The following is a 22,731-nucleotide window of genomic DNA, read 5'->3' on the forward strand; positions in this document are numbered from 1 at the left end:
AAGGCGCATTTTGGCCCAGGTGGTAATTTCATTTTTTATGCATGCCCACTACTTGCCCCGGAAAATTTGTGGCATGTGGCGCTAACCGGGTGGTAAGCAGCATTGTACGCGTGCTGATTACCGCCTGGCTAATGCGTGAGACTTTGCCACTAGGTCAATGAGTGGCGGTAAGGTCTCAGGCCCAAAATGGATGCATGCCAATTTTTATTTTGCCGCATGTCCATTTTCGGCTTAAAACAAAAGAGGCTTTTTTTCCAGGTGTGCTGAAAAATGGACTTGCGTGTGTCCAATACACGCGTCTTCAACAGCTCAGGCCATTTTTCAGCACACCTGGAAAAAAAGCCTCTTTTGTTTTAAGCCGAAAATGGACATGCGGCAAAATAAAAATTGGCATGCATCCATTTTGGGCCTGAGACCTTACCGCCACTCATTGACCTAGTGGCAAAGTCTCACGCATTAACCAGGCGGTAATCAGCACGCGTACAATGCTGCTTACCACCCGGTTAGCGCCACATGCCACAAATTTTCCGGGGCAAGTAGTGGGCATGCATAAAAAATGAAATTACCACCTGGGCCAAAATGCGCCTTAGTAAAAGGACCCCTAAAGGATTATTCTCAAAAAAAGGAGAGCTCCAGTTCATCACACGACCCTTTTAAATTGGTAAAGTTGTTAACTCGTTTTCCACAGCCTGTACAGGAGCTGAATTTAACATCTCAAGCTATTGCACACTTTTTGTTTTTACAATCTGAAGTGACTAAACTCTTGGCAGCTACTCCAAATTCTTCTTATAAAAAGGTGGCCACTCCAAGGTTTAAGGTTCAAGAGTTATGTGAGATTTGTCCCGCAAATTATTTCTGGCTCTCTTTTGTACAAATTGATTTTCCTACTACCTGTCATCTGGTGTCTAAATTTCTTAAACGTTCTTGTATACTGGACCGATGCCAAGCAGATTTGTTTAATGCTATGCCAGAGCTTCAGCAGCTTTATGCAATGGCTTTAATTTGCTACTGCATGAAGGATACTTTCAAAAAACCCTGGGGGGGGGGGGGGGGTAGTGTAAGTTCCCCTGCTGAAAGGAGATAATTTGGATGATTATTGATCATTAGCAAATATCCTCATGGCAGTTGCTACTCAATTTCAAAATTATTTAGAGCGTCAACAACTCTTGGATCCCATGCAGTCAGGATTTTGTCCTACTTTTAGCGCAGAGAATGTTGAAAATAGCTGATTTTTCATGTCATGGGCCCATAAGCAGTCTGCAAAAGTTACATGTTTGAACTCCTGTAACTTTTTTATTTTTTTCACATAAAAAGATGGGGGGGTTGTCTGTTGTATTACACATTGAGGCTCATTTTCAAAGCACAAAAGACTAAACAAAGTTACATGTTACTATGGAACTTTGTAAGTCTATGTGCTTTGAAAATGAACACCATTGTTTACTCTTACAAAGTTCATTGAAACCTCATTTTTTTGTTTCTGGTCACTTTAGTCACATTACCTGAAAATATTTGTTATCATAATGCCTTCTGGGTTTTTAATTTTTATTTATTTATTTATTTATTTGTTGCATTTGTATCCCACATTTTCCCACCTATTTGCGGGCTCAGTGTGGCTTACAATAAGACTTGAATAATAGAAATACATTTGTTACGACTAGGTTATAGAATACATTGAACAGAGTTGTGCGAGACATTCGAATATCCTTAGTAGTATAGCAGTGGGACAACAACATAGGGACATTAGAAGGAGACAATGAGAGAAAAAAGGGCATTAATAGGCACCTAGACATATAGTGTACATAGTTCCATGGTTGAATGTGTGATTGACTGGATAAAGGGATGATGGATCAGATGTGGATGTGTATTGCATTGTGAACAGTCAGTAGTTTCTATGTGTTTTGGCTCTTTCCGTAGGTTTGTTCAAACAGGTGTGTCTTCAGTAGTTTACGGAAGGAGGTTTGTTCGTTAATCATTCTTAGGTTGCGTGGTAATGTATTCCAGGACTTCGTGCTCTTGTAGGAAAAGGTTGACGTGTGTATCGTCTTGTACTTCAAGCCCTTGCAGGTTGGGTAGTGGAGGTTGAGGTGAGTTCGGGATGATCTTTTGGCGTTTCTAGGTGGTAGGTCTATTAAATCAGACATGTACGCTGGGGCTTCACCGTAAATGATCTTATGGACTAGTGTGCAAGTTTTAAAAGTAACGCGGTCCTTGAGTGGAAGCCAATGTAGTTTCTCTCGTAGTGGTTTTGCCCTTTCATATTTAGGTTTTCCGAAGATGAGCCTGGCTGCTGTGTTCTGGGCTGTTTGAAGTTTCCTCAGTATTTGCTCTTTGCAGCCTGCGTATAATGAGTTGCAGTAGTCCAAATGGCTAAGGACGAGGGATTGCACTAGGCTACGGAAGACGGATCTTGGGAAGAATGGTCTAATCCTTTTCAATTTCCACATGCTGAAGAACATCTTCTTGGTTATGTTATTTGCGTGAGTTTCGAGTGTTAGGTGGCGGTCGATAGTCACTCCAAGGATTTTTAGCGTTTCTGAGATTGGAAGTATTAGGTTTGGTGTGTTTATCACGTTGAACTCAGTTGTGTTGTATTGGGAGGTGAGTATCAGGCATTGGGTTTTTTCTGCGTTTAGTTTCAGGCGGAATGCATCTGCCCATGTGTTCATGATGTGTAGACTTTGATTGATTTCGCTGGAGATTTCTTTGATGTCTTGTTTGAATGGGATGTATATGGTTACATCATCGGCATATATATACGGGTTGAGGTTGTGGTTTGATAGGAGTTTTGCTAAAGGGATCATCATTAGGTTGAATATAGTTGGAGAGAGAGGTGATCCTTGTGGGACTAGTAGTTAGTGTATTTAATATTTTTTTTTTAAGTTCATTATGGGCCCGATATTCAGCTGGCAGCAATTAGTTGTTTTGCTGACCTGCTGCCAGCGTTAAACGGAAATTCAATGGAAGGCCATGTCCGGGCACTAGCACTGCATTGGTTAAGTGTGATATTCAGCACTTAACCAGCTATGGATTAATGCATAAAGATAGGACTGACTTTTATGCGATCGTATTTATGTGGTTACCTGACCAGTTAAGGAGTCCTTTTAGTAAGCCGCGTAAGTATCTACGCGCGCTCAACGCGTGCCAAAATGGAGTTACTGCCCGACTAAAATGTGGCTCTTGCAGTAATTTCATTTTTTTGCATGCGTCCAATACGTGCGTCTGAAAAATATTTTTTATTTTCGGATGCACGGAACGGACGTGCGGCAAGTGGCATTTGATGCGCATAGGTCATTACCGCGTGGATTCTTTACTGGTCAATGGCTGGTGGTAAGGTCTGAGACCCAAAATGGACGCGTGGCAATTTTGATTTTGCCGCACATCCATTTTCGGCCCCAAAAAAAAAAAAAGCCTTTTTCACAGGCGCACTGAAAAATGGATTGGCGCGGGCCCAAACCCGCGCCTACACTACCGCAAACCATTTTTCAGCGCGCCTTTGTGAAAGGACCTCTAAGTGCTGAATACTGACACTGCTCCTGAACGCCTTGAACTGGTTAATGCTGCTAAGTGCTGCTGAAAATGCCCCTGAATAGGTGATTTAACCAGCCAGGAGCCGTTTCTAGCCTGTTAAATCACTTGAAAACTGATCCCTATATATTTACGTTTGTATTTGGAGATTGTTACAATATTAACATTTGTATATAATTTTCTCTCTTATTGCTGTCTGCTAAAGTGGAATATAAATATTAAAATAAAATTAAATAATTAAACTGCTATTTTGCTGAGTATAATCAGCAATTGCAAGGTTTTTGGGTTTTTTTCTTAAATTGTAAACCTAGTTGCTTACTTTTTTTTCTTGGGGACAGCACATGGCCGATGTTCTAATTGAGGGATCCCCTTTGCTCCCACCTTTTTTGGGTGCCTTGCAGTGAGGAACCATCTCTTTCTTCACCTCAGGCCGAACATTGCTTTGAGCTGCTCTGATCATAGAGTCTGATTTCCTCACCATTTAACTTTGTGCAATGCATTCAGGGTTCCTTTTACAAAGGCGCGCTAGCATTTGTAGCACGAGCTGAAATAAGCATGCGCTAAACATTAGAGATGCCCAAATATTTCTACTGGTGTCTCTAGCGTTTAAAATGCTAGGGCACCTTTGTAAAAGGACCCTCAGTTAACTAGAACTCATACCCTATGTCAACACATAAACGCTGTGTGTTCCACCACAGGAAGTGGTAGAAAACAGACTGACGTTTCTAAAAGAAACCAAACCAATCTCTCACCTCAGTGATTATTACTACTACAACACATTTTCACACAGCTGCCATACTACTGAACATATTTGGGCCAATATTTAAAGACAAATTACGTGCTCATTGGTGGCTAGCAAATACAAATCCATATATGGATTTATATGGAAAGTGCTGAGCCATTTAAATTACTAAACAGCCCAATACTATCCTTGTGCAAGATCAGAGACAGGGCAAGGGTGGTCCTAAAAATCATGGGGTCAATATTCATAACAAGTTCCCACGGCAGGGGAGGCTTCTGTCCAGTTACTGAATGGGTCGGGAGCGGATATTCAGTGGCACTTAACCAGACACTGGCACTGAACATCTGTGACCACTGCAACACGCTCTAGTTAGTGCCAGGGTTGTACATGGGTGGGCGGAGTTATGTGGGCACTGGTGATATTCACTGCTTATGCTTGATAAATCAGGCACTGCCACATACTCAAAGACTGAGTGCCAGTGTCCAGCAGGGGCATGGCACTGAATATTAAGGTCTAATTTGGCCAGTGGCAGCCAGCATTTAGAAAAGTGCTGACCACTACTGGTTGGGCAGGATGATATTCGGCCCGTCTCCATATTTTCTTCAAAGTGCCCTAACCTATTCAGTTCAGCTACCTATACAGATATTGGCGCTGATTGTATAGATTAAGAGCCGCCAACTGAAAATCGACCACATTGGCACTGCCCGTGTTCCACTGATTAATCTGGGTGGATACAGTACATGTAGAGCAATGCAGATCTGTCCCATGAAAATGGTTCCCTGTGGATTTTTGTACAGACCTTTCTTTACCATTCGACCAGCGACGGTGAACTGCGTAGAATCATTGGCTGCTCCTCTGCCTTTTGCTTTCCAGGCCTCCTCCCTAACTGTAATCAGCTGCTTTCTCTCTTCAATAGTCATGTGATTCTCATGGACATCTGGTGTCCTCTGGTTAGAAAAAGGAAAGGTGGTGGATAAACCCTCGGTCCTGTTTAACAAAAGCACTAAGACAACAAATTACATGATATTTAAAGGGTAACAGATAAGTAGTAGTTAACAGGCTGGAATAAAATCCCAAAGACAGCAGTCTTTCTGCCCCAGTATTCAACATCCCTATAGAACAGTATTTCGGATTTGAAACTCAACACTCCTCCTGTTCCTGCGTTTTACTTTTCTTGAACTGAATCCTGCCTGCCAGTGATGATTTTCAGGAGGTTATGCCAGCTTGCCGACCTGAAATCTTGTCATTCACCCAGAACCTTTCTGAAGTTGCTTCCTTTTCCCTACTGCAGCTGGTAACTTTTTCTTAAGAAAATGACCACCATTATCTGCCCAGCGCAAATCAACTGAATGTCCTCCAGAAAGAGGGAGAGAGATATTCCTGTTTTTCTATTCAGCAAACCTTTAGGAGGTAGATATCCCTTTCTGAGTGAGTTAGGGTGCTGACAAAGGCCCACAAAGAACAGGAGCTAATAAAAATCTTCATACCAGTAAGGGGAAACTGGAGGAAGTAGTAATGTTGTGCCCACACCTAGCGCTTCCAACTGGCTGATTTTCTGAGGGACAGAAAGACCAAGTGCCAGTTTTCTACTAACCCTCAAATTCGGGGCCAGCTTTACCAGTGAAAACTAAGATCTTCCATCAACCTTCACCCCTGCTACCACATAACCCTGGGACCAGCAATAAAATTGAAAAGAAGTACAAGGCCTTGAATTCATGCATATGATGCTGAAGGCTCTGCTATGTCCTATCCACTCCGATGCAGAGTTCCTGTTCCTGTGGGGGTCAAACATTGCCTTCAGCACACACATGGGTTCAAGACCCTGTGCTTCCTTTTCTGTTTGACTGATGCCGTAGGTCCCAGATGGAATGGAGGAGTGGCCTAGTGGTTAGGGTGGTGGACTTTGGTCCTGGGGAACTGAGGAACTGAGTTCGATTCCCGGCACAGGCAGCTCCTTGTGACTCTGGGCAAGTCACTTAACCCTCCATTGCCCCATGTAAGCCACATTGAGCCTGCCATGAGTGGGAAAGCACGGGGTACAAATGTAATAAAAAAAAAAAATGCAGCAGCAAGCAGGCCAGACTGGGTGAAGAAGAGCAATGCTGAAGTACTTGGAGGAGACGTGGAATAGGAAGACCAGAGAAGAGATTCTGGATATGGAAGGAAAGAGAAGAGTTAATGACAGATTGGGGAATAATAGGCTAGAAGGACAGAGATAAGAAATTGGAGCTCTGGGATGAGGAAAACAATGTAAAGCTGTAGGTAGATCCAGTAAAGTAAGAGGGATTGAGAACTGGATGATAAGAAGGACTGAAACCTGAGTGAATAAAATCTTGGTACATTGCTTTGATGGGTTGGGCCAGTTTCTATTTTTATTGTCTTTTTTGGGGGGGGGGGGGTTATTGTAAAATGTCAAGGGTGGGGGTGGGTGGGTCTCTCCCTCAGATTGGTGGGATATCAGCTTAAATAGACAAGCAACAAGGGGTTACTACAAGTAGCAGCCAACTGCCTTCCTTCCTTTCAGTGCTATTCCCACAGTACACGCAAGACCCACTGGCTCTGAATAGGAGACAGTCTTTTGAGATCTAGTGCTGTGGTCAAGCCACAGGGCCAGCCCAGAATGATTTTTCTTGAATGTGAGTAGAAATCTTTTGCAAAAATTTGGAAACAGGCAGCTTAAAGGAAAGCCATCATTTGTCATGCCAATCTAATCCAATATTAATGACAATTCACACAACAGCGACCTTGAACACAACATAAGGTAACCCATGTTGTCAGACCAAGGCCCATCGAGCCCAGCAGCTAGCCTCCACTCCAACAGTCACCAAGTAACAAACACTACACAGATCCCTAAAAACAGATCTACTTCCAATAGTTCATTTCCAGGGATGAGCAAAGGCTCCCTCAAGTCTACCTGGTGAATAACGTTTTATGATCTTTCCCTCCAGGAATTTGTCAGGCTTCCTTTGAACTCCATTATGGTAGTTGCCTTGACTACACCCTCGGCAACAGAGTCCACAGTTTAATTATGTGTTGCATGAAAAAGAACAACAAAAAATGTTATACAATTTGTTTTAATTTGCTGGTCATTAGTTTTATGGAGTAACCCCCTTGATTTTATATTTTTGCAAGGTTTAGTAATTCATCTCTATTTAACTATTCTACCTCACTTAGGGGTCCTTTTACTAAGCTGCGGTAAAAAGTGGCCTTAATGCGTTCTTAGTTGGGTTCTTCCCATGCACTACGGCCATTTTTACCACAGCCGGAAAATGGCTGATTTTCTATTTTCTGAGTTAATGGACATGTGCTAATGTTGCCATTAGCACATGAGCCATTACTGCTAATCCCACGCTCATCAGTTAGAACGCGATAATGTGGTTGCGCTGATTCATAATTTATTTATTTATTTTATTTATAACATTTATATCCCACAATATTTCCGCCCATGGGCAGGCTCAATATGGCGTACAATAGTTAATAAACAAACCATAATACAATAACATAAAGTACAGTAGACAAGGGCCACAGGAGGGAGAAAGAGATGACTGACGAGGGAAGGAAGAGAGGGTGTGTGATAGGGTATAATGTCACTACCACTCTCCACTCCCAGACACGCCTCCTCAGAGAAAAATAAAGAAAACATTTTTTAGTGTGTGGTTTGCATGCACATTGGGCTTTTTTATTGCAGGACACCTCAGCGCATCCCGTGGTAAGCCCTTTTAAGTTGCAGTAAGCATGTGCTAGCTCTTACCACAGCTTAGTAAAAAGAGCCCTTAGTAATTTATAAAATCTATCATAACCCCTCTCAGTCATACAGTCTCTGAGCTGAATAGCTCTAAGGTATTTAGCCTCTCTTCCTAAGGGAGCTATTCTATCCCCTTTATCACCCATTTCTAAACTTCTTTGAGAGGGTTTGACCAGAACTGCACAAAGTAAAGTGAGGTCATAGCAGGGAACTATATAGAGGCATAATGATAATCTCAGCTTTGTTGTTCAGCCCTTTTCAGATAATCTGTAACATTTTATTTGCTATTTGAGCAGACTCAGTAAACACGGCTGAAAATGACTTCAAAGATATATTTCTTGGGTAAGTACTCAACTCAGAATCCCACATTCTATTTGTTTTATATGTAAATTCATGGAGTGTCCCCTCATCTTTGTACTTTTTGAAAGAGTAAATGAACGATTCAAATCTACCTGCTCTACTGCACTCAGAATTTTGTAGATCTCTATTTTATCCTCCCCTTCAACCACTCCCCTCCAAGCTGGAGTCCTAACCTCTTATGCCTTTTCTCATATAACTAGAGACCCATCCCCTTAATTATTTTGGTCAACCTTCTTTGAACCTTTGCTCCACCATATGCTTTAACCAGATTATTTGACATTTAAGATTACTTTAAAAATATAACTATCAGTAGGTATTTAATTGAAAATATTATCTGTTTTTTAGTCTGCTTAATATAATTCTGTGAACATCTGAGTTTCATTTTTTAAAATTTAATATTTTATAGGTTTTAAGCACAATTTACAGAGAAATAAAACACAGTGTTCATAATGAATAATCGTGTCTAGGCTGGCAAAGGAGGAGGACTTGGTCCATTGCACAGCTGTTCACCACCTCTTGCCACGATCTGTCTGTGGGTAGAGGGAAAGTGATTAAGGAGACCCGCTGATGCCAGTGCCTGCTGGGTTATGTATACTTGTATCTAGGAGGAGGGGAACCTATGTGCAAGTCCTTTTCTTTTTCCTTCCCATACTGGTTCCAACATCTAAGTTTCCACTCCCTATACCTCCTCCCTCTCCGGGGTCCAGCGTTTTATCTCCTGGGCTCTCCCAAGTAGATTCTCACCCTTTCCTTACCCATGCAGCTGTTTGCCTTCATACCTCTTCCTAGAGCTTCCAAAGCTCTTTCTGCACTGGTATGGGGTCTTCCTGCATGGGTCTATACTGAAGCATGCTGCTGTGTCCTGCCCAACAGAAAATACATCACTGACCTATGATGCATTTCCTGTCTGGCAGAGGACAGAGGCAGCAGCAAACCTGAGTGTGGACCTGTACAGGAAGGTCCAGGACAGGTATGAAGGCAAATGGCTGCATAGAGAGGGGAGGAGGGAGATCCTGCTGGCTGCTGCTGCCTAGGTGAAAGCCTGGGAGATAAAACGCTGGACCCTGCAAGGATAGGGTGGGGAATGGGAAGATGGCTAAGTGACATATATGTGAGTCACAAGATGGGGCTGAAAGTTACTGGTAAAAGACAGGGTGCAGCTTATATGTACATATCACATTTTCACAAGTATATACCGTATTTTTATGTTCCGCGCGAGTCTTACCAGCTCTGACCGTATTGTCAATTAATGTGTTTAAATTAGTCAGCTTTTAGGAGAAATGATTTATAAATGCAAATCAACATTGCAGCATTAAGAGAGAATGCAGGAGAAGCGAGAACTGATAAAGGCATTCTGGAGCACAGATGCTAGGAAGGAGAGTTTGAATTTATGAAACAGGGAGTGAATGGAGACAATGGAGGGCCCAAGTGTAGAAATTTAAGAAGATTCTGGCTGCAGTATTATGGCCTGAATTAAGATCTTTTTTCAACTACTTCTGTAAAGGAACCCAACTATTTCTCTCTTTCATATCAAATACCCCCAGCTTATATCTAGCTCTTACTTTTAAAGTTTATTATTGAAATTATGCTATTTCTTTGAGTGCTTTGGATTTGCATATATAAAGGTATTAAAACAGCCAGGTTCTCATCCTTTAGCTAATTGACCAGACACAGCAAGGTGCATAATGCAGAAACATATAGTACTATATTACAAGAAAAGGCTATAAGGCCAATGCCATTCCTTGGGTACTGCTACAGACCCTAGCAGACCACTGGCTTTCCTTTCTATGCTCACATTATACTTTCTTGAATTGAGTTGTCTCCACGACATCTGCTGCAACCATCATTCCTTCCATGGAATTGTTCTTGAATTTACTCCTCTGCAGTTCTTATTTTATAGCAATCGTTCCTTTGAGAAAGTCTCATTGTTAAATGTCTCTATCATATCTCTTCTTTCTTCTACTGAAGATACTTGAGCACCTCATAGGACTTTAAGAGGGCGTGGACAATGCAATACACACCCACTTTGAGGTGTTTTAGTCATTTACAGACAAATGTGGCCACATATCCATGTAAATGACCTCTCATAAACTACTAATCGTCAAAAAAGTATTTGCTTTTGAGATGATGGCACGTACTTTGCTATGGGCGTGTAGAAGGATGGACTTTGGGCAGAGGGTGGGTACAGTCTGCAAGTATACATGCAGAATATTTAAAAAGTATAATTTATACATATACTTGACAAATATTGATATTGACATTTACACCAGCTCTAAGGCGTGTAAACGTCCACACCTGCCAATTAGGCATGGTATCTACTTGTAAGTAGTTTTCACATATGCACCTTAGATGGTCATTTAACCAGGCGCCCCCTGCATTTGCTTGAGTGGGATTTTATTAGAGAACATCTGTACAGGGGAGTATGAAGACTGGGACTAGTTCTCAGTTGTTATTGTCTTTTACTGTATGTAATATTTATTAGTATATTTTGCTATGTTATAATTATAAGGAATTTTATTATGTAGGTGACTTTGTAATCAGCTAGAAACTGTGGACTATGCAGAATATAAATATTTTAAAATAATATACCATTCATGCATGATTCTGTACTGTTCTAAATGCAGGGCATTTTTTCTAGCGAAAAAGGTGCCTGGTACTCAAATGCCAGGCCACTCTTCAGAGGTGGGGCGATCACTGAAGGACCCACCCCACAATAGTCAGGCCTCTTGCAACCAGTCACAGAATCCATGACAAGGCAGAATTGGTGTGTAGAGCCTGAGCTCTTTCATTAAAACTTGGGGACCATGGGCCAATTTTAGCAGACAATGGAAAAGGTGCCGGTACACAGTACCCCCAAATACCCCCTCAAAAAAAGCCCTGTCTAAATGTAATCTTAGCTGCATAACTCTCAACTACTTCTTAAGCTGTTTCAGATCACTTCTCATTTCACCATTTCTATCAGGAGCGTCTACTCTATTAAAGATCTTAGTGTCATCTGCAATATCACAGACTCGTTCTAACCCGTCTGTGGTATCACTCGCAAGCACACGGAACGCCACTAGACCCAAGACAAATCTCTAAAACATGTCATTAATCACTCCTCTTCTCATAGTGAATTCTTTTTGTGACTATTCACTGTTCTCCATCACTCAACCAGTGATTAGTCTACCATCCTGGCACTCACCCCTAGGGGACTCACTATATCAATTAGCCTCCTATGCAGGACAGTATCAAAGGCTTTGCTGAAATCAGAGTTCATCACATCTAGCTCGCAAATCTGATCTACTGCTTAGTCACCAAATCAAAATAATTGATCAGTCTTGTTTGACTTTGGTGTCATCATGGACAGTACGTTGAAATCTACTCAGTGTGCAGCAGTGGCCAAAAAAAGCAAACAGAACGTTAGGAATTATTAGGAAAGGAACAGAAAATAAAACAAAGATTATCATAATGCCTCTGTATTATTCCATGGTGAAACAGCAACTTGAGTAATGTGTTCAATTCTGGGCGCTACATCTCAAAAAAGATATATTGTGTTATTAGGAAAGGTACAAAGAAGGGCGACCAAAATTATTAGGGTGATAAGCCTTTCCCTCATATGTGATAAGTTCAAGAAGTTAGGGCTCTTCAGCATGGAGAAGAGATGGCTGAGGGGAGAGATGACAGAAGTCTACAAAGTCCTGAGTGGAGCAGCACAGGTAAATGCAAATTGATTGCTTACTCTTTCAGAAAGTACGAAGACTAGGGGGACATTCCATGAAGTTATAAATAGGATAAAATATTTCTTCACTCAATGAATAATTAAGCTCTGAAACTTGCTGCTGGAGGATACAATATATGGAATTAGAGTCGACGGGTTTAAAAAAAAAGATTTGTACAGATTCCTGAAGGTAAAATCCATAAACTCTTACTAAGGCAGACCGGGGGGAAATTACTGCTTATCTATGGGGGTAAGCTGCAAGGAATCTTGCTACTTTATGGGTTTCTGCCAGATACTTGTGACCTGGATTGGCCACATTTGGCAGCAGGATACTGGGCTTGATGGACCGTTGGACTGACCCAGTAGGGCAAATTGGAGAATACATTTCTTCACGCAACACGTAATTAAACTCTGGAATTTGTTGCCAGAGAATGTGGTAAAAGCAGTTAGTTTAGCAGGGTTTTAAAAGTTTGGACACGGTCCTAAAGGAAAGTTCATAAACTATTAAAAATCCACTGTTTTTTCCTGGGATAAGCAGCATAAAATCAGTTTTACTTGAGATCTTGCCAGGTACTTGTGACCTGGATTTGCCACTGTTGGAAACAGTATACTGGGCTCAATAAGTACATAAGTAGTGCCACACTGGGCCAAACCAAGCCCATCAAGCCCAGCATCCTGTTTCCAACAGTGGCCAATCCAGGTCACAAACATCTGTTAAGATCCCAAAAAAGCTCAATACATTTTATGCTGCTTATCCCAAAAATAAACAGTGGATTTTCCCCAAGTCAATTTAATAATGGTCTATGGAATCTTCCTTTGTCTGTTCCAGTATGACAATATTATGTTCTACTGTTCTTATCTCCCTCCAGTAAAAACATGTTTCAGATAATCAAGATACTTTACTGGTGTCATCAGAAACTGGAGGTTGTGTACCTCTATCCATCGTTTTCCAAGCTACAAATTCAAGTTTGTATACCAAGCATTACTGGTTTCTTTGTTGTTTATTTTTAAAACCTAACCTGTCAAACCAAAGGTTAGCAGACAGCCAATGTTATCCCATTCTTGGTAGCACCAAATAAAACTGAAGATGGTCCAAAATACAACTGCTTGTTGAAAAACGTTTCTGTAAATATTTTACAGTGTGCAAGTTTTCTCCCCCTCTTCTGCCCCCACAAAAACATTAATCAAGCCTTTTTATAGTTTAATAAAGTGTTGATCCCAAGAATTAAAGTACACTTGCTAATCCTTTCCAATAACACAAAAACAAGAGGACACTCCATGAAACTAATGATCAACAGATTGTAAAATGTTTTTCACACAACACATAATTCAGCTGTGGAATCTTTAGTTTGAGGACGTGATCCAGTAAGCTAACATAGTAGGTTCAAAAGAGGTTTAGACAAGTTTCTGGAAGAAACATCCATAAAATTATTAGCCAGGTAGACTTGGCAGAGCCAATGTTTATCCCAGGAAATGATCAATAAGAAGCAGGTGGACCAGACTGTCCATTGCTGGAGACAGGATTCTGGGCTCGACAGACCTCAGTATGACTCTGCATAACTGTTTTATGTTCTTACGTAACTTATTCCATTTCTTCCCACAATACTGCAATATTTTAATGAGAATTTAAACTTTACTATTAGGATGTGCACAAGCAACATATTTTCACTTTGTATTTTGGAATTTTTCCATGATTTCTGGGCATCTTTTCTTGGTTCATTTTACACATTCTTAAAAAAATTTTTAAGTGTGTGTTAGGACTATTTACTGTGCACAAATTGACTTTATGAATGTTAATTTGTAGGTTAATGCATGTTAGATCGATTTTGTGCACACTAATATTTTTAAGGTGTGCTAATGAACCGAATGTGTGCTAATAAATGCACATCCCTACTTACTATAATTAAGATTCAAATTATCTTTTAAATGCATGGTGAAGTGCAAGATTTTTCATGGTGTGCTCCCCTGTGGCTGAACAAATGCAAGGTCTGGATGACATTTCACCTTCAGTCTCCAGGGGTGTCGCTCATCACAGATCAAGGGGCTTGCTTCTCTCACACTAGGATCACTGACCTTAGAAGGCAAAGAAACAGAAAATAGTAGCAGGTGAGGCAGAGAAAGAAAAAGAAAGGACAGACAGACATCAGAGCAAATCAAACTCAAAGCAAGCAAAATAAATATATTAAAGAGGCAAAAGAAACATGGGAAAATGCCTCAGGACAGCAGCAGCTCAGCAGATGAAGAAAGCCTTGGTGTTATAGATTTCTCAGCATCCCCATCCTCTCTAAGGCAGGGACATTCACCAATGTCCTCTAAAGCAGGCCCAGATTTTGCAATGAGTAGCACACGCATCTGCTTAGACCAAGAAAATCTGCTTGGTCCAAAGAGAAATCTGCCGTCACTTGCTTTAAAATTACATGTCAGTGCCTAATAACTAGGGGGGCACACAGATGTGTGTGTGTGGGGGGGGGGGGAAGGGGGAGAATGCTGCAACCCCCCCCCCCCTTAAATGTTCTAGGCACTGGTCTGACTTGGCATCCCTCCTCTCCCTGCCAATATGACTTCCCCCAAACTAAGTAGGCAAACTATGCGTATAGCAGAGAGGTCTTTTGTCCGGCTTTGCTATCCTTCCTAAGGGTGCCAAAAGCAAAAACCCAGCACTGCTCCAAAAATCACCAAGCAGATCCTGTTGACAGGGTACCCTTAATAAGCAAACATCGCTGCTTCATAAAACAAACAAACATCTGTGGATATCTTGATCATTTGAGATTCAACTGCATTTGAGTATCTTTAATCTAGGTATTTAAAGATTTATTTTTGAAATTTCAGATTTTAAAACAAGTCTGCCCAGATGACAGAAACCCAGTGGCCAAGGGTGAGAAAAAAAAAGCCAAGGATAACCCTCCAGTCTGTAGTGGCATGTAGTGCTATAGGTCACCTGGTGTATATTATACAGTTGATTAGCTTGTATTAATATTTAATGTAAAACCCTTCACACACATTAACTAAGAGATTCAAATGTCTATATATGGTTGTTTTAACACCTGAAAGGAAATACTTTCAATCTTCTAGCAACAGCAGCTATTACCAAGTTTGCGGCTCAGTGTTTCTGTAGTTCAAGAATCCCAGAAAATCCAGCTGAAGGTTAATCACTATGGCGGAAAAGCGTTATAAATAGGTCAGAGCTCCAGTGAGGCCTGGTAAAAGTTAACATGCTTTTCCTCACCTGATTAATGGGTACAAAATACTGGCATTTATGAGCAGCAGGTAGAGCAGGAGAATAAGTGGAAGCATAGACAGGTTCCTAGAGACAGGGGCAAAGGCAATGCAAGATAATTAAAGGGAACAGTACGTTCTGATCCTGCAAAGAACTGTGTAAATCTAACATGCATGCTCCAAAGTTGAGGAGATTTACACCCATTGAAACAAAGCCCATGCTGAAAACATGCCACCGCAGGTGCCCGAGTGCTGTTTCATGCAGCTATTAAACAAATTAATGACACCATTTGCAGAATTAAAGGTGAAAAATTAATTAACCATTTTTGGCTATCCTTTATTTAAAAAATAAAGAAAACATTTAGATTTTGTACTTCCCAATCATACCATGTTACTAAGATATGAATCCAATGTCATAACATGGCTGCTTGTCAACTTCTCTCTATTCAGTTATTTTGCACCAATATCACTACAAAGCCAGAGAGGATTCCCTGAGCCACTTTGGCAGAAGAAGCACATAGAAAGCATCTGTTCTAGGAAGACCAAATTTGAGTGCTGTATTTAATTTTTACCAGGCAGCAACAGACAGAAAAATCACCCCAATTATTTCCCTTTATCCCAATTGCTCTTGTGGTCAGCCATCCCTGCTCCTCTCTAAATGATCACACCCACAAGTCAAGGACCCCTTTTTCAGCCCTGGCGCTGGCATGGCACATCTGCCAAGATATATTCCCCGATGACATGGTTATAGCATCAGCTGCTTTCCCTCCCATCCTCCCCAAACCTGTGGCAGGGCCGCTGAGAGACTGAGCCGGGCCTGGGGCAAGGCTGCCGCCACCCCCGGGCCCCCCCCCCCCCCCAGGATTGTTGCTGCTGCCGGACCTCGACCCCCCTAGGATCGTCACCATCGCCGGTGGCCCCTCCCCCAGGATCGTTGCCGCTGCCGGACCTCCCCCCCCCCAGGATCATCGTCACCGCCGGCAGGCCACCCCCCCCCCCCTGATTGCTGCTGCCACCCGCCCTGGGTACCTTGACTGGCAGGAATCCCAAGGCCACACCAGCAGAAGAGTTCTCCAGCGCTGCTCTTCTTCCTTCTGTCGCGTGGCCTTTTTCTCTCAGGTTGCGCATGCACGGACTGAGGGGAAAAGCAGCCGCAGGGGAAGGCAATGCAGCAGACACTGTGTCCGTTCCTCCAGGTCCTCCCCAGCCTCTAAGGGGGGCCTGGCGCTGGAGCTCTCTCTCTCTCCTGCATCTGTCGGGACCCGTCAGGAGCAGGGGAGAGAGAGACACCCTGGCACCAGGCCCCCCCCTTGGAGGACCGGGGAATTTTGCCCCCCTACCCCCCCTTTCGGCAGCCCTGACCTATCATCACCACTGCAAGAACAAACTAAGGGACCCTTTTACCAAAAGTAAAAAGTGGCCTTAGTGCATGCTTACCCAGGTCATTCCCGTATCCTAAGGCCAATTTTCCTCACAAGGGTAAAATAGACGAATTTCCAAGTTTTTCTATTAATAGCTAATTTTCCCATTAACGCGTGAGCCCTTACCGCAACCTATTTTATAGGCGGTAAGGGCTCACATGCTAATTGGTTAGCACGCGGCAGTGTAACTGGACTGATTAACAGAACATGTATACTCTCCACACTCGGTGCTAAAAATAAAATCTACTTTTTTTTATCGCGTCAGTAGTGTGCACCAATGGCAAAATTACCACAGGATGCCCGAGTACACCCTGCGGTAAGGCATTTTAAGCTGTGGTAAGCACACGTTAAGATTACCGCAGGCTTGGAAAAAGGACCCCAAAAAAATCATAAAAGAGAAATAAGCAATGAGGGTCATTCTCTCCTTTCTGCCACCACTCCACCAAATCAACCTTTCACTGAAATTTCTCAGTGTAGCTTTTACACAAAGAAACCCTTTGGAGGGGGGTGACACAGCAGCTGAGAAAATAAAGAAGAGAGATTTATAAAAAGAACCAGAAAAAGCCCGCAGGAGTGCTCCACCACTGTAACTAAAGCCTGTGTTGCATGGTATGGCTTACCCAAAGCTGATTACACATGGCACTATCATCTTTAAATTCTCCTTCTTCCTACAGGTTAAAACAAATAGGAAACATTGCCAAATGCTGGAAAGGTGTACAGTGAGGTAAAACAGCTCATTCACATTCCAGGAGTTAGTATTTCAAGTCTTATTAGAATTGCAAGCTTGCAAAATCACACACACGCTCAATGGAACACAAGCAGATAACTTCCCTAGATAATAAAGCTGGAGCACTACCACTGCAGAAGCTAATCTTCTATCAGGGGTCACCTAAAGGGATTCCCGCTCCCTCCCCCCCCAAGCAGCAGGAAACTTATCTTGAAGCAAATCATTTCATGGACATTGTCAACGTGGGCACGTGTGCAAAATCAAAGGTGACGCTTATTACAAGCATGAGAGAACAGTGGACAGGACTGCTGGGCTCAAGGTTTTTTTTGTTTTTTTACAGAGTAACCCAGCTATAGTGGCTATCTACAGAAACTATTTTATTCTGTCAAAAAGAAATACAGGCTTGTTCCCTTTTAAGGAGATCGTGATCTTTGGCAAACAGTAAGCCACTAAACACAGTTGGACATTGGTGACTCTTAGCTGCTTCTAATTAGTTTTAAGGCCAAGCGTCTGAGGATTAAAGCACAGGCAAACTAGACACGTGCCTAGGGCCCAGATATTTAGGAGGGGCCCTCTGAGGTATGATGACTGAATGGCTTCCAAAGGCAGATTTCTGCCAAAGTAGGTCAGCTGCTGACAGAAAGAGATGTGAAGACAGTAGAGTGACTACTGCCTTTGTGCACTGTCCACCAGTCAAGCAGGACTAGTTGGCAACCAGCACTGCTTATCTCAGGGGTGTAGCCAGGGACCTTTCATTTTGGATGGGCCCAGAATTCGGATGGGTGGGTCTTCCAAAATCCCCCTCCATTGTCTTGCATCTTTCTCCCTCTCCTCCACTCCATACCCAGCCTCCCCCCCCCCTCTCTGAAACTACCTTCATATCTCAGTACTTTCGACAACAGCAATGTGCATCCACTGCCTGGCCAGCCCCGCAGGCTTCCATCTGCCATGTCCTGCCAGGTAGGAAGTGAGGGCAGGGCAAAGGGAAGCATCTAAACCTGACAGAGGCAGTGGATGTACATCACTGCTGCTGAGGAAGGTGCTGAGGTAGAACAGAGAAGGCAGGTGCTGTGGAGCTACAGGTGGGAAGCAAATGCCAGATCCAGGGCTGGAGGAGAGGGAGAGAGGGGAGTGAGGTAGCCACTGCTGAACTATTTTGGAAGCCAGACAGGGTGGGCCTGTGCCCACCCAGGCCCAACCATAGCTACGCCACTGGCTTATCTACTGTTTTCCATCTGCAGTCAGGATCACATGGGAGTCATTTGTGGAACTTTTAGAAACTATTCATATTACAATGAAGGCCCAACTCACTTGTTTTCCTAGAGCCCAAAGTGTTTATCTAACCCTTATGTCTGAACCTGATTTCACACACACATGGGTTGTCTTTCAAAGGAAACCTAGTGACACCAGAAATTCCCAGTCCTGCTACCATGATTACTGTTCTGTGAAAAAAGTAGGACTGGACCCAGGACAATGTGAAAGTTACAGACCAGTAGCCAAACTCCCTTTTTAAGCTAAGGTTTAGGAATGGATTTTTTTTGTTTTAAGAACTGCAGGACTATGTGGAGGGGGTAAAAGGATTAGTGGATAACCAGTTTGGTTTTTGTAGACAAAATAGTACAGAAAAAGTTCTGGTTGCTATGCAGGTTGAGATGTGCAAATATTTGGAAAGAGGGGGAAAATGGCGTATTAATTTTACTGGATTTAGCATCTGTGTTTGATTTGACAGATCCAAATTGCTTACTGCAGTGATATAATGAGATAGATGTTGGGGGGTTGGGCTTTCAGCTGGATTCATTCGTTTGTTTGTGATTGACAAGTTCAGGTTGCTAATAACTATCAAAGCGTGAATTCGACTGTTTCTTGTGGTGTCCCACAGGGGTCTTACCAATCCTTGTTTGTGTTTAATACTGTGATGTGAACGTTTTTACTCCCTGATTTCCCCTATTATTGCATATGTCACACCAAATGGTTTCTGATCTTTAAACAAAATGTAATATTAGACAAAGGGAACCTCAGCAACACACACATCACAGTTTTTAAATTACATCATTTAAGGAACAAAGTTATCCAAAACCCCTATCACCTACAAGAAAAAAGTAACTGTCCCCTAAACTTAACTGGTTGCAACACCTTTAGCAGTAATAATTGCAACCAAACGCTATCTATAATTTGATATCAGTCTTTCATATTGCTGTTGAGGAATCTTAGCCCACTCTTCTTTGCAGAATTGCTTTAAATTCGGACACATTGTGCATGAGCTGCTCATTTCAGGTTCTGCCACAACATCTCTTGGATACAATTCAGGACTTTGACTAGGCCAATCCAAACCTTTAATTTCATTTCTTTTCAGCTCTACAGGCGTAGACTTGCTTTTGTGTCTGATTCATATCTTTTGTAAATCTGCGCTGAAATAAAATATTTGATAGCTGCAGTATAGAAATGTTTATATTGTATTGCATGGTATTTATAGTGCTCACCAAGAATAAAGTAATTCTATTCCCTTTAATGGAACGTATATTCTAATTAGTGTCTTAAAAGGCGTCCCTTTAAGACACATCCAGCAGAGATAGGTTTAGACCATCACTTGCACAAGCAGAGAGAAGCATCAGACCAAATGCTTTCCCTCACAGGGCCAGTCTCACCTTCTTCCTAAGTGACTGCTCAATTTCCTGCAGCTGCGTCTGAGAGGTCCGTTCAATGACCGACAATTTGCTGACATCCTGCTTTCTGTTAAGTCGGTTCTTCCAGTCTTCCTCGCCACTTTTCTTCAGCAAAGCCAACCTAAGAAGGTAGAAAAATGACAGTCATGCCTGCTGCTGTCTGAAGTGATTTGCTGTTTGCTTGTACCACATAGAAACAGAAAAAGATAAACACATGCAGATGGATAGTATAAATACATTGCACAACAATTTGTAAACTCAATAAGTATAAATCCTAGCAGAGGAGTGAGCTCATTTGCTGCAAGGGCTACCCTGAGAATGAGATATTTTATTGTCCAGACTGCACTGGGTGTTAGTGTACAGGAACCTTGCCACAGTTCTTTGAAGGCAAGAAACAGGCATTTTTTCAAGCTATCAGCAGGAAAACCGTGTTGCACATTTCTAAAACCTCATGCAACTGAGAAGTTTATCAGTAAACAGAGGTCTCTTGTGGGTTTAGAAAACACATTTCTCTACTGGATAATTGGGTAGGAGAATGTCCACTGAGCAACATTAGATGAAATTAGGGGTAAACCGTTCACATTAGTTTATATACGCATTTCTAAATTCAGTAGCTTCACCGGAAGCAGTTTGCATCAGAACAGTTGCTCTAGGGGTCCTTTTACAAACGTGCGCTGAAAAATGGCTTGCGGTAGTGTTGGCGCGGGTTTTGGTTGCGCACCAATCCATTTTTTTTAGCATGCCTGTAAAAAAAAAAAAAAGGCCTTTTTAAAATTTTTGCCAAAAACGGACGGGGGACAAAATGAAAATTGTTGCGCGTCCATTTTGGGTCCGAGACCTTACCGCCAGCCATGGATCTAGTGGTAAAGACTCACTTGGTAACCGGGCGATAATGACCTATCAGCGTCAAATGCCACTTGGCGCGCGTACGTTATGCGTGCCTGAAAATAAAAAATATTTTTCAGATGTGCGCCAAAAATGAAATTACCTCAAGAGCCACGCAGTAGTCAGGCGGTAAACTCCATTTTGGTGCGCGTAGACACTTATGCGGCTTAGTAAAAGGGCCCCCTAGTGAGCTCCATTAAATGCCGTCTCTGTGGCTTAGGACACCCAGTTCAGTTCACTGGTAAACTGGGGACAGATCGTAACTATTCATATACTCCAAGGCATTAAAGCACTGCTTCCGTATACAGTTCAAACTTCTCTTACTGATCTTTAAATGCATCCATTCTGCAGCCCCCCATTACCTCTCCACTCTCATCTCTCCCTACATTCCTCCCCGTGACCTCCGCTCACTGGACAAATCTCTCTTGTCATCCCCCTTCTCCTCCACTGCTAACTCCAGGCTTCGTTCCTTTTCTCTCGCGGCACCTTATGCCTGGAATAAACTTCCTGAGCCTGTACGTCTAGCTCCATCTCTACCTGTTTTCAAACCTATGCTGAAAACCCCCCTTTTCACTGCTGCTTTTGGCTCCTAGCCACTACTCATTTGCCTCCCCCCCTTGTTCCTTCTCACCCAGTACTTCCCTCGCCCTTAATTGTCTTGTCTGTCTGTATTATTTTAGATTGTAAGTTCTATTGAGCAGGGACTGTCTCTCTGTGTCAGGTATTCAGCGCTGCGTGCGTCTGGTAGCGCTATACAAATGCTAATAATAATAATATACTTTTAAAGTGTGCATAAGCTTGCTTTTTTTTCGCTGCACTAACTTATGCGCATATAAGTTATCTGAAGTGGGGCTGAATTTTGCCACTGTCTGCATAACTTCTGTGCCAATCCCCCCCCCCCCTCTAAACCCAACCCCTTTGTCTATGGATAAATGCCAGCACAAGTGGATTTATAAAGCAACATTTATCCATATACCTGCCACAGGAGTTTTTTTTTTTTTTTTCAAAAGTCACTTGCGACCGGTGCTGCCATTTGCTGCATAAATGGCTTGTAATATCTGGCTCTATATTTTTTAAGATCATTTGCTACATCACCTTTCTGGCATGCCACCATGCTATTCTGCTAGGAACGGTATGGACACTGCCAGTACTATGCTGGCATGCTACATCTGAACACTCAAATGCCTTCCTTCCTACTTGCCTCCCAAAATAAAGTCCGTAATCATGCTGGGAAAGTCCCAAGCAGCCTGTCTTTTTTTTTTTCTCTCCTTTTTAAAGCAAACCTGAAATTTAGCTCCATCCAGACGCTCAGAGCTCAATTCTTGTATTCCTGCATTAACTTTCCCAAAAACACATATCAGAAAGAAAACAGGAGCCCTTAATTACATCAAAAAGTATATTGCATGAGGAAGTATGGAAATAAATGTTGCATACAGTGCACATAAGAATGCTGGCTGCCAAATTAGTCTGTTAAATACAGCCAGATGTTTAGGCCAACTCTACTACGGATTAGTTAAGCCCCATAAAGAATAACATACTGTTCCACTCCTTTCCAGTATCAGATATTCTTCGCCATGGGAGCAGTTCATATTAAATTTCCCTTTGTATATGTGGCTTATAATTGGACAGAAAAATTCCAGTAAACCCAAGGCCAAATGTATTAGCAGTACTTCGTGCTGTATTCTCATTCTTGTTAATGATGAATTTCTTTTCCATACTGGGAGACAAAGGAAACAGTTCAAGCCAG

General features: G+C 42.3%; 1 protein-coding gene across 3 annotated transcripts in view; it reads right to left on the reverse strand.

Annotated features, from left to right (window-relative positions):
- SVIL (supervillin) overlaps positions 1 to 22,731 on the reverse strand; it is a 492,709-nt gene that overhangs the window by 97,794 nt on the left and 372,184 nt on the right. For all 3 annotated transcript variants that reach the window (XM_030199261.1, XM_030199260.1, XM_030199262.1), the window contains 5 exons: positions 20,082 to 20,220; positions 17,330 to 17,377; positions 15,299 to 15,376; positions 14,077 to 14,145; positions 5,067 to 5,214 (listed from right to left, as the gene is read on the reverse strand). In XM_030199261.1, coding sequence (XP_030055121.1) covers positions 5,067 to 5,214; positions 14,077 to 14,145; positions 15,299 to 15,376; positions 17,330 to 17,377; positions 20,082 to 20,220 — 482 coding nt within the window. The remainder of the gene's footprint in view (positions 1 to 5,066; positions 5,215 to 14,076; positions 14,146 to 15,298; positions 15,377 to 17,329; positions 17,378 to 20,081; positions 20,221 to 22,731) is intronic.

This window comes from Microcaecilia unicolor, chromosome 1, assembly GCF_901765095.1.
Source record: "Microcaecilia unicolor chromosome 1, aMicUni1.1, whole genome shotgun sequence".
NCBI classification, from domain to species: Eukaryota; Metazoa; Chordata; class Amphibia; order Gymnophiona; family Siphonopidae; genus Microcaecilia; species Microcaecilia unicolor.